This window comes from Cordyceps fumosorosea, assembly GCF_001636725.1.
Source record: "Cordyceps fumosorosea ARSEF 2679 chromosome Unknown scaffold_41, whole genome shotgun sequence".
Classification (NCBI taxonomy): domain Eukaryota; kingdom Fungi; phylum Ascomycota; class Sordariomycetes; order Hypocreales; family Cordycipitaceae; genus Cordyceps; species Cordyceps fumosorosea.
This window is the reverse complement of record NW_017387341.1, coordinates 64,703-76,373: the sequence shown is the minus strand read 5'-3', so window position 1 is coordinate 76,373 and position 11,671 is coordinate 64,703. Positions and strand designations below refer to the sequence as shown.

The window sequence follows — 11,671 nt, the reverse complement described above, 5'->3', positions numbered from 1 at the left end:
CGTCACAAAATGAGATACAGGCTGCACAAGACACTTGGTCCAGTATATATACCAAGCCAAAAAATCAAATTACCCAGTGTTTTCCGGCCCATCAACCATCTTGTTTGACTCAAACGGACGAGCTACAGAAGATTAGTACCTCTCCGCTGCAGGGACACCAACCCGCCGACATACTGGTAATTGGCACATCTGCAAGATGAGCAAATAGCCCCGTAACTTTTTGAAGATGCACCACATGATGAATTCGTGAATACAAGCTGAAAGAAAAAATGTGATGATGGTTGCTGCTTGCTTGCTGACGTTTAATGATGATATAGAGCTGTGGTAGACATGACGTAGAAGGAATAGATGAACCGGACGGTTCCAATCTCGTGCAAATTGATCCCAAGATACTGCGATAAAACGATTAGCCGAGATATGTAGAGCTACTGCTCCGTAGAGATGGAAGTGTTGATTACCACTGTTCCACCAAGAGCCGTAGAATTGTCGGTCCGCAAAGTAGGTTAACTCTGCGAGAATGTTGAGAACTGTTTCCCAAATCAAGTACCAAGCAAGCTAAAATCTTCGTTAAAATGAATTGAGGGAGAGGCAGTTGTTTTCATACCAGATACTCCATCATAAACGGAAAAAGTAACTCGCCCAGCAGCCAGGGAAATTTCCCGAACCTCGCACCCAGAGGTGTATTATTTTCTCGCATTTCAATCGTTATAAGGACGACAGGATCTTGCCGGTATCAATTAGTACTGAGAAAGCTGGCTGTTTTTGGTTGATAGCATACATATGTAGTGTTGGGAAACTTGAATCATAACGAAAATGATACCAATCATTGCCGCGACTTTCTCAGCCAGATAAGCCCAATCGATTCTACCGAGTCGAGGATATTCGAGTTCGTAAACCACAGTAGGGAAGGGAATCCATTCGTAATGATGAAGGAAGGTGAGATTGTGTGGATATGCCCTCGAGGAGTCGCCTGCCGTCCCTTTCAGTTCATCGCTGAGAGAACCAATCTCATTGTTGATCGCCCTTCCAAACAAAGACACTTGGGAGCGAGGCAGAGTTTTGGAGGTATCAATAGTCTTTAGAATAATATCTAGTGCATCAAAATTGGGATAGAAATCCGAGGGACTGTCGCTAGAGTCGCGGTGCAAAGAGGCACTGGAGGATTCAAGCAGGATTGTGGAAACTGTTGGGGTAGTAAATGGATTTCTGGTAGAATTGACAAACTCCAATTTCTTGAGCGTGCCGAGAAGCAGCTGTCTTTTGTGGTAGATCTTTGACAGATGTCCATTGGTGAAAGCGTATGAATGCTGCTTCATCAGCATGACAAGAGCATGCAAAACAAAAAAAACCGTGTGAGTCCATGGCCAATCTCGGTAGACGGTCCACTTGACTGCCCCGGCAATAAAAACTGTTTGCCAAGTCTAGAAGCCAGTTAGTCAAAATATTTATGTAGAAGGAGAGCACCTGCCTTACATGCTGTAGTATCCAGCCCTCTCGATCCCAATTTATGTTTTTGGCGAGAACGAGCTTCTGTAGAAGCCAGCTTACTACAGTCAAGCTGCACATAACGCCGTCAGAGAGTAGCAACATGATAACTGACGAGAATTAATACAAAACTATGTGATTCATTCTGGAGGATTCACTCACCATCTCGACGAAACATGGTCTTTAAAATATCGCTTGGACCTAGAAGGTTCCCGTATGTTTGCCAGTTATTTGCGGATATTTTGCAGATCAGCAACGCAACTGACAGCCAAAACAGATTGTAAAATCCGTGAAATGGGCTATTTGCGGCCGCTTCACTCTGGGCGTCGAATGTCGAAACTTGGCGTGAGAAGCTCAAAGATCTGGATTTTTGGCGCTCTTTTAGTAGCGCTCGGGTTGCATTGTTTTCAAATCCCTCGGAATGGGCTCCATTGCCGAATGTAATACCTGTGATACTGCGCCCAGTGTGGTGTGATGAAGAAGTACGTCGGAGGTCGCTGAGACGTTCACTTTCTTCGCCTCTGCGAAAGACCCTGGAGTTGGGCGCAGAGCCAATGCCTGGGGGGGGGAGCGCACCGCACTCTTTCTCGCTTTGTGTCTCTGGTGATATATTGGTCTCTTCAATGCGATGTGGAGTCATGTGGCTTGTGACTCCGTCAAGTCTATCTGTATCCAGGTCTTCTTTTTGCAGGTTTGCCGTGCCCCTGCGTACCGGAAACCTCAACATTGCTGATTATTCTACCGATGTTTTGAAACCGCTCAGTATCACAGCAAACACCGACTGCATCAGTAGTCACTCTCCAGACGGGATCTATGCTTCGGTATAAAGCCGCCGAAACATACCCTAGAGGCAGCTGTCTGAGTCGTGTGATATTCGTGAGGCTAATAAACGATCACAGGTGTATGCAGCAAGGAAACTTGATTGAATTGAGTGGTGCCGCTGGAAGCGTCGGATGCTAGGTATCACGGCCAACCCTCAAAAAAAATGGAGCCACGTCACTATTGTTGAGATTGAAACTTGGTAGTAAGAATGGAGATACAAATTGCAAATAAGTGAATATGAATGACTTATGAGAACGATTTGTTTTAAGTGACTTGGTCGTCCGGTGTGGTCCGTCCTGGGTTCGACGTATGTACATACAACGCTCCCTGGAACCAGTTAGTTATGACGTTGAGGTGATGTTTCTGGACTGATTATCTAATCGACCCACATATTTGCTCCGACCGCACTCTAAATCTGGCATTGTCGCATGCCCATGGCAAACATCCTTCTGAATTTTTCTTCGCTCATCCGCTTGCATCACCTGCTGCCAGGTCGTTTTAGAGAAGCTGCATCAAAGAATTCAATCATGTCTCGCGGCGGAAACACCTTATATGTGACCGGTTTTAGCCACGGCACCCGCGCTCGCGACCTCGCCTACGAGTTCGAACGGTATGTCAACTACGCTCACGTCCTCGCCCTCGCCCACGCCCTCGTCCACGTCCACGTCCACGCCGCCCACGTTCGCACCCATACACGCGCTCCTCCCCCGTCGGATATTTACCCTCGAATCATCGATCGTTTTGCATAAGCGAGCCCTCTACCTGCGTCGCCGCCGCCCTCGCGCATTCCGTACCCTCGCGATCCTGCAGATCTCGATATTCCCATTTGCCATGCGCTACTGTGCGCGTTCGGTTCATTGGCCTCCAATATGCTGGAACGTTCCATTCTCGAATAAATTTGCAATGGAGTGCGCTCGCTAGTAATCGAGCTCATTGAGTTGAACGGGCTTACAGGGGAAATCCTACCCGAGTTTCAACAAACTTTTACTAACTATATATTTGAACAGCTACGGTCGCCTGGTTCGCTGCGATATCCCTGCACCGCGATCTACATCCAGCAGGCTGTGAGTTTGATAGGCTATACCCTGGCGTTTCGATTCTAACTGTTTATTAATAGCTTTGCCTTCGTTGAGTACGAGGATCGCCGCGATGCGGATGACGCGTATCATGAGATGCACAACAAGCGCATCGGTCGTGATGACACTCTGAAGATTGAGGTATCAACGGACTTTGACATTGACCTTTGTTTTGCATTGCTAACTCCTATGATAGTGGGCACGAACTCCCCCATCGGCTTCTTGGCGTTTTGAGTCTGGTCGTGATCGTGATCGTCGCCCTGCCCGCTCTCCTCGACGGGGGGGCAGATCCCCCTCTCCTAGACGGAGCGCCCGGGACTACTCTCCTCGCAAGGAGGATCGCCGTGATCGGGACCGTGACTATGACCGTGACGGCCGCAGAGACCGCGACAGATCGCGCAGCCCCGATAACCGGTTCGTGATGAAAGTATCCATTCATTACCTTCAGACAGCTGACAACAAGAAATAGGGACCGTGACCGTGATGCAAAAGACGACCGCGATGATCGTGACGACCGTGAGGATCGCGACGACCGCGACAGAAGAGAAAACGGCGCCAATGGCGATGAAAGAAAGCGTAAGAATAAACCCGAGAATCATTCAGTGATGTTTTTGGCTGACTCGATGTAGCTGAGAGCCCTCCCCCGGCACCCGAGGACCTTGATGTTGCTGAGTAACTGGTTCAGTCGCAAGCATTAATTCCGCCTGGTCAAGTATTCTCTAGCTGTTGTGTACTTTGCCAGGCGAGTAGCCAAGTGATGTACTCGATGGTGTGTTCGTTTTGAGAGGATAAACAATGTATTACGTAGAAATTCGGCCATTGGGAGATCTACATCTGCCAATGCTGGAACCGCTTTGCTGTCCATGTTTAGCTGGCTCCGCAGAACCTGGTTACATAGGTTCAATGTAAGAATCCGTTACATCTGTAGCTAGATATGTCATTATTAATTCTATAAACATGTGGTATTAATATGGAAAGAGAGAAATAAATTACATGCATTTCGCATCACCTTCCTCAGGCTTGTTTGGTACCTATCTATGAATTACCTCCTACCTATCTGTGTACCTATGTACCTACAATAGGTTACCGTACCTTGCTTATTAGTACTAATGTGGACGGCGGCCCCGTGGGCTGCCCAGTTGTTTCGTAGTAGTGTCATGGCCGATAATAACCCGAAGGGTACTCACTTTGGCCAGTGGCCCAGTGCAAAAATAGTCGCTATTTCTGCCGATTTGACCCGATCAGTTCTTCCTGCGTACCTTTTACTATTAGGCCCAGATAAAAAGTCGACTCCAACTGTATCCGATCGCATATTGCCGATACTCAACAGCGCTCCGCCACTGCCTGAACGGCTGCTCGTCTGACGGGCCAGGGGAAAAAACGACAGAGCGCCTGGTTCGCGGTGACCCCAGATCCTGGCCAGGACGGCAACGAGTGGCCCTGCGCGACATTTTCGGTAATACGGACGACCAAGCGGAACGAACCACACCGTGGAAGATAGTTCGTCAGGCGAATACCATCCGAGAGCAACTTCGTGTCAGATAGGCGCTCAGGCAACATCGTGGCATTTTGAAAACGAGGCGCAGAGTGACGAGGGGCTCCTAGATGCGCTTGACATTCACGACGGGGATATTGGAGTTGCTTTGAGGCAATTGACTGCCAAAATGTCGACGGTATGAAGCCAATTGATAGGGGCTGATCCCTTACAAGCAAAACACAATTGCTTACAGCAAGTAGCCACTCTCTGATGCGACGAAGCCTCCGGGCTCGGCCGATGCCCAATTCCGAGGGATTCGTGAATGGCTTTCTCAACCGGTTGTTGCCGCGTTCTGCGGAGGCGGCGTTGCTGGTGCAGTTTCGAGAACCGTGGTGTCCCCCCTCGAGCGTCTCAAAATTCTTATGCAGGTGCAGAGCGTTGGACGAGACGCATACAAAATGTCAGTTAGCCAAGCGCTGGCTAAAATGTGGCGGGAAGAAGGATGGAGAGGCTTTATGAGAGGCAATGGGACGAACTGCATTCGTATCGTGCCCTACTCCGCAGTACAATTCAGCAGCTACAACTTTTACAAACGAGTACGCGGGACAAGCCGACTATTCTATGAAAGCATTTTTACTAACTTTGCACAAACTAGCATATTTTCGAGACGACGCCTGGGGCTGAACTGACTGCCGTTACGCGCTTAGTTTGTGGCGGAATTGCTGGTATTACATCAGTTTTCCTCACATACCCCCTTGACATCGTTAGAACCCGTTTGTCGATCCAATCAGCAAGCTTTGCTGAGCTGGGCAATCGCCCGCAGCAGTTACCTGGCATGTGGTCAACAATGACTACGATGTACAGAAGCGAAGGCGGCATTGCTGCTTTGTACCGTGGAATCGTTCCAACTGTGGCTGGCGTGGCGCCATATGTGAGTGAATTGTGGCGATGGCATTCTAAAAATTAACTAATTCATCCTAGGTCGGACTGAACTTCATGGTTTACGAATCTGTCAGAAAATACCTGACGCCGGAGGGTGACAAAAATCCTAATGCGGGTCGCAAGCTGCTTGCTGGTGCCATATCTGGAGCTGTTGCTCAGACCTGCACATATCCATTGTAAGTTATGGCTGACCCTATGGCTGCTTTGAATGTACGATCGCTGATGTTCGTAACTAGTGATGTTCTACGCCGACGATTCCAGATCAATACAATGTCCGGCATGGGCTACAAGTATAAGTCACTTCCTGACGCTGTGAGGGTTATCGTGGCACAGGAAGGTGTCAAAGGTCTCTACAAGGGTATTGCACCTAACCTCCTGAAGGTTGCGCCGAGTATGGCGTCCAGTTGGCTGAGCTTTGAACTCACCCGCGATTTCATAGCAAGTCTAAAGCCAGAAGCTAGCGAAATGTCGCGGTAGCGTGTATAAAAACAGAGTGGCGAGGATGCTTGGAGGTAATTTTCCCTTTGTTCATCGTCTGTGTGAGCCACAGCGTTCATCCATTTGTAATTTATTAGAAGATGCATTCAAGGTTGCGCATAGAAACATAGATAGCAGCACAGATGGGTCGCATGAGCACTTGAATAGGCAAGACACCATTTTGCGATAATAATAAAGAGATATCACTACCTGACGGATATTGATAATAGCTGCCTGCGTATGAAAAACTGTCGCTTTTTGAGCTCTCACGCGTGATATGCTCCTAGAAACGTAATGTTTGCAGCGCGGATTGGTTCATTTGCTTCTACTAAGAGCAGCGGCAGGTAACTAGCCACCTTCTAACCTAGGTACATCGGCAACTTGCTTGTCTCTGACTCCTGGGGCTAAAACACACCCACTTTTGAGAGGAATAGGCAAGCCAGCAAAATGCCCTAACTGCCATGCTACACCGCCCTGGGAATGGTCCCACGTAGAGAATGGGAGGTCCACTCAGAAAAGTCAAGGACCATGTTCATCGAAATCCGCGTCGCCAACTCTTGACTAGGGGAATATTTCTACTAACTCTCAGCAACCAACCGACAAAATGGGTACGTGAAGCACAAAAAACAGCCTCCGTATGCGAGTGGAAATATTTCTTTAGAGATGTCTTTCTGCGGGCATGGCGTTCCTCTTCCTTGGAAGACTGCGAACCTTGCATGAGCATGCAAAAGATTTTGGGCTGACGATTGCTTCAACCTGTAGGTATTGATCTCGACCGCCACCACGTCAAGTCGACGCACCGCAAGGCGCCCAAGAGCGACAATGTCTACCTCAAGCTCCTGGTAAAGCTTTACCGCTTCCTGGCCCGTACGTTTCCGCTACGAAATTCGACAATCCAATCACCAAAAATTAACACACAACAACAGGTCGTACCGATGCTTCTTTCAACAAGGTTGTCCTTCGCCGTCTTTTCATGTCCAAGATCAACCGCCCTCCCGTTTCCCTATCCCGTATTGTTGCCAACATCAATAAGGAGGGCGAGAAGCGCACCGTCGTTGTCGTCGGTACCATCACTGACGACAACCGCCTGCTCACCGTCCCCAAGGTGACCGTCGCCGCCCTCCGTTTCACTGCTACCGCCCGCGCCCGCATTATCGCTGCTGGTGGTGAGGCCATTACGCTGGACCAGCTTGCTCTCCGTGCCCCCACTGGCAGCAACACTCTCATCCTCCGTGGCCCCAAGAACAGCCGTGAGGCCGTCAAGCACTTCGGCTTCGGCCCGCACAAGGGGAAGGTACGTTTGCAATTCTATGGGCAAGTGATCTCCCTTTACATGTACACTAACTTGTTTTCTAGAAGCCTCATGTTGTCTCCAAGGGCCGCAAGTTCGAGCGTGCCCGTGGTCGCAGACGCTCTCGCGGTTTCAAGGTCTAAATTTAGACCACGGAGGAAACGGAATCAATATCGGAATTATGTGTGTGGCGCTCGAGAGGCGATTTATGCAGAAACATTCGGGTTGGCAATGTATTTGCATGGATTGGTGTGGTTCGGTGTTAAATACAAAATTGATGAACACATTACACGACGGACTGTTGCTTTCCTTGTACTTTGTCTATTGCGTGCTTTTGTTGTAAGTACACTGGCTGAAGAGTGCTGGATAGTTTGGTACTGCCCTGGTACCTCATGTCCGTCACACACTTGTAGAGGCTTTACGTCGTAATGCGACAAAGAAAGCTTCCTTGCTTTCCTGCCCAGGTGTTAGACTTTAACGTTTCCTGTTCACGGTTGAGCACTTACATTGCGTGAGGATTCGGGCTTTTCCCTGTGCACTTTGGAGAACATTTTCTTAAGCCTCTGCTCCAACAGCTTGTCCTCGGAACCCTGATAAAATTTGCAGACGAAGTGACCGCCAGTCTTGAGCGTCTCTTCCGCAAAATGTAATGCTGCTTCGCATAGGTCCTAATAGGAAGCAACGCCGCCCCCGTCAGCCTGGACCATTGCTATCAAGGAACGGACATGAAAAGCTGACTCACCATACTCCCTGCGTGGTCACGAAATGCAACGCCGCTCGTGTTCATCAGCCTGTGGTACGGATTACTCAAGCTGTTCACATTGAAACCGGATGTCTGTTCCCAGGGTGCTGACATGTCACTTAAAACAATCTATCGCAGTATTAGCCTGTATTTTCGTGAGCCATTCTAGGTAGACGTACATCGACCACTTGCTCGCTGTTGTCATTTGCCACAGGCACCGCCGCGTGCAGCCTAGCAGCATCAACAAGGCTAGGTTGGTCGGTAGTGGCGCCGCTTTCCGTAATTGTTTCGTGTCGCTTTGAGGGTATCCGGATAGTTTGACTTATGAATTTTTTTACCATTCTCTGAACATCTGGTGAAAGAAAATCCCCCTGGAAGGTCGCGACACCTTTCGGAGGCTCAGCTGGTATGAGGTCAATACCGATGACTTTGCCGCCAGGGCGAGTTCGATCCATGGCAACCTTTTGATTTAGCATGCTGCGGATTGCGCTCACCAGGACAAAACAACCTACCTGGGACCAGCTTCCCGGGGCATAACCCTGCTCTAATATCAGTCAATTGTACAAAGTTCTGTGGTATTGCTTACCAAGTCTACTACAACACTCTTGGGTTTGAATAGGCGATATTTCGCGTCCATCTTGTTAATGATCGTCAGGGTCTCTCTTCTAGCCGTTCCTTGTGCGGAAACACGATGAATTTACCTCGAGTAGCTTGAAGGCGGCACGGCTTTTGAGACCCTGAACCCTCGCCTCACGCGCGTAGGTATCCTTTCCCTGCCGTTGCTTCCATCTGGAGTTAGACGACGAGAGGCGAGCGGAAGAAACAATAAATCGTGCCAATGAGGTCCGTCGTTTCAATCCAGTAATATGGCAACTCAGTTCACGCGTTTGGTTCATAATGACATGGGGCGACCTCGGGAGGCTGCTCATGTTGCGGCGGTAAATTTTTGCGCGTGGCAACCCCGGTTGCCTGAATTAGTACTACTAGGTCTTTCTTTGCCTTGTAGGCAGGATGTACGCTGTTGGATTCCCCGCCCCGCCGACTGAAGCCCGGGATTGTTGTAGTCGATTCGGAATGCGACAGCAACGACCCATCGATTATCTTTGCTTCTCGAAAGGCAATTCAATACATTTCGCATAAACGAAGCGCTCGAGGAGGTTGTCCCAAGGGAGAAAAGTTTTGTTGAAGCTATAGAAGAACTAGAGTGACCCCGCCACGCTGAAAGCGAGACGGCTTTACCCAATGAAACTTGCATTAACGCCCCTTCTTTCTTTCTTGAGGGGGGAAAATGTGTTGCTGGGTCCAGAGAATGCATTTGCATTGCCGCCGAGTTGCGACCGACCCCTTTTAACTCGCGCAACCCTCAGTGGATTGTTTGGGTTATCGTTGACTTCCATTTCATCATCATCAAACATGGTTTTACCTCTGCCGCCTAATAGCTTGCGCTTTTTCTTCTGTCCTTCTGCCACTACTTCTTGCTCTTTCCGCTTGTCACCTTCTGCAATAGATGCATTGGGCTTTATTTCTGGCTTCTGGGATGACGTATGTGAATCTGAATCCTTTTTGCGGGAATCCTCTGTACGGCTATTGGCCAACATAACCTCCGTAGGCTTATCCAGCCGTGCTCGTTTCCTCATGACAGGCATCGTCGATTCAGCGGGTTCGTTCAATAATGACTGGCTCAAAACATTTTCGGTCATAGCACCGGCTTTTGCTAGAGATGCCGAAGGCTTTCGACGTCTCGCTGCTGGTCGCTGAGATTTGGCGGGGGACATTTCTTGAGAAGTCTTTGAGTTTCTTTCGCGCGATCGCTTCAGACTGGCTGCTAAATCCCGACTAGAAGTAGAGCTGTCTGAATCTAGGTCGGGATAATCTGTGACGTCTCTGGTCTTGTTTAAGAAAGGAGTTATTGAGAAGTTTGACCTTTTGCCCACCGCAGTATGGTACTTTCCTCGCCGTCGCTGTTCTTGAGCATCTGACGGGTTCTTATTCCCAGGGCTCTGTATATCCGCGTCGTCCAATGACAGTGCAGCCGTAGCGGCTTGGGTTTCGGCTCGAAGCTGAGCTTGCTTGGCCTTTGGTGATTGTGCCTTAGACTCTTCGACGGCATGGGCAGATGTCTCCCTAATTTTGCAGCGCTCACGCTGACTTCGCTGCAGATCTTCTTGTGCATCTTTCAGTGCATTTTGCAGTCCTTTGAGTTTCGCTTTCATGTTATGAAATCGCTCTTCTTGCCGTCCTGCTTCAGCATGGCAATCTGTGAGTTCTCTTCTCAATGTTTCCTTTTCCTTTCTTTCCGTACCGAGCTGCGCTTCACATTGCTGCAGCTTTGATCTGAGCTCTGAGATGATCCCCTTCTCGTCCTCTTGCTGAGCACGGAGCTTCAAGCGCTTTTCGTTTTCTAGATCGACTTCCAGCGTGTTTATTTGGCGCCTCAAATCTCCATTTGAGGCAACAACAGCCTGGTGCGATGCAAGCTGTGACTCGAGTTGCCCCAGCTCGCGGCGAAGGCTTTTAAGCTCGTCTGTAAGTGCCGCTTTGTCTTGCAATGTGCTATTCAACACCTCCTTTGAGCTGCTCAGATTTTCCAGGATGTTCTATAGGGCATTAGAATTCAAGCCAAGTGGGAATCTCAGTTTAATTGAAGCCTTGCCTTAAGAGAACGAATCTCATCCTGCTGCTTCTTTAACCCGGACTCTTGTTCAGATGATCGCAGCTTAGCCTCTGACAGCTCCGCTTCCAAGTCACGTATGCTTCCTTCAAGACATAGAATATGCAGCTCCTTTTGCGATGCCAAGTCTTCGAGGGCAGCGTTTGCATCCCGCAAAGTGAGCGCCTCCAGCGAGAGTCTCCGATCCGTTTCATCACGGTTGATTAACTCAATTGCATGCAGCCCTTGTTGATACTTGCAGTCAAGTTGATGAATGCGCGCTATGTACTTGAAGTTCGCGTTAGAACTTTGAATGTTTATCGATATGTGGTTGCTTTTACTTCACTTGTGGCTGTGGCCATTTTGCAGTTTGTTTCCTTTCGGAAACGTCTGCGTCTGGGGCTGCGTAGGTTGATAGGAAGCTGGTCGGTATCTTGGAGTGGGCGTGGCTAGATTATAATAGGATGGTAAAAGAATCCCTCGAGAATTATGTCAACTATTTTGTTAAAAAAAAGAGCTGCGATAAAGGCAAATTGCGCGTCCTGTAGGTCCCGTCGAGCAGAAGTAAACAACCATGATGAAGGCGCCCTAATTGGGTTAGTAACTGGGACTTGGGGCATATGGTACCCACACGAGCACCATGCTTCTTAGGGAGCTTTAGGTAAGCAGACAGGCAAGGCCACCTCAGCACTCCCGGCGACGAACTTGA

At 49.0% G+C, this 11,671-nt stretch overlaps 4 protein-coding genes across 4 annotated transcripts; 3 read left to right on the top strand and 1 right to left on the bottom strand.

Moving 5' to 3' along the window:
- Positions 1–2,834: 2,834 nt before the first annotated feature.
- Positions 2,835–4,059, top strand: ISF_09094 (Nucleotide-binding, alpha-beta plait; the record flags this gene model as incomplete). Its single annotated transcript, XM_018852697.1, has 6 exons — positions 2,835–3,016; positions 3,315–3,371; positions 3,425–3,524; positions 3,580–3,797; positions 3,853–3,959; positions 4,013–4,059. The coding sequence occupies 6 exons, from the start codon at positions 2,835–2,837 to the stop codon at positions 4,057–4,059; spliced, it is 711 nt and encodes a 236-aa protein (XP_018700115.1).
- A 988-nt stretch (positions 4,060–5,047) lies between these two features.
- On the top strand, positions 5,048–6,279 carry ISF_09093 (Mitochondrial carrier domain protein; the record flags this gene model as incomplete). The annotated part of the gene is made up of 5 exons (XM_018852696.1): positions 5,048–5,056; positions 5,142–5,456; positions 5,516–5,791; positions 5,842–5,978; positions 6,039–6,279. The coding sequence occupies 5 exons, from the start codon at positions 5,048–5,050 to the stop codon at positions 6,277–6,279; spliced, it is 978 nt and encodes a 325-aa protein (XP_018700114.1).
- A 604-nt stretch (positions 6,280–6,883) lies between these two features.
- ISF_09092 (Ribosomal protein L18e) lies at positions 6,884–7,713 on the top strand (the record flags this gene model as incomplete). The annotated part of the gene is made up of 4 exons (XM_018852695.1): positions 6,884–6,887; positions 7,042–7,146; positions 7,206–7,573; positions 7,636–7,713. The coding sequence occupies 4 exons, from the start codon at positions 6,884–6,886 to the stop codon at positions 7,711–7,713; spliced, it is 555 nt and encodes a 184-aa protein (XP_018700113.1).
- Positions 7,714–9,547: 1,834 nt separating this feature from the next.
- On the bottom strand, positions 9,548–11,324 carry ISF_09091 (Rossmann-fold NAD(P)(+)-binding protein; the record flags this gene model as incomplete). Its single annotated transcript, XM_018852694.1, has 2 exons — positions 9,548–10,909; positions 11,304–11,324. The coding sequence occupies 2 exons, from the start codon at positions 11,322–11,324 to the stop codon at positions 9,548–9,550; spliced, it is 1,383 nt and encodes a 460-aa protein (XP_018700112.1).
- Positions 11,325–11,671: the final 347 nt, after the last annotated feature.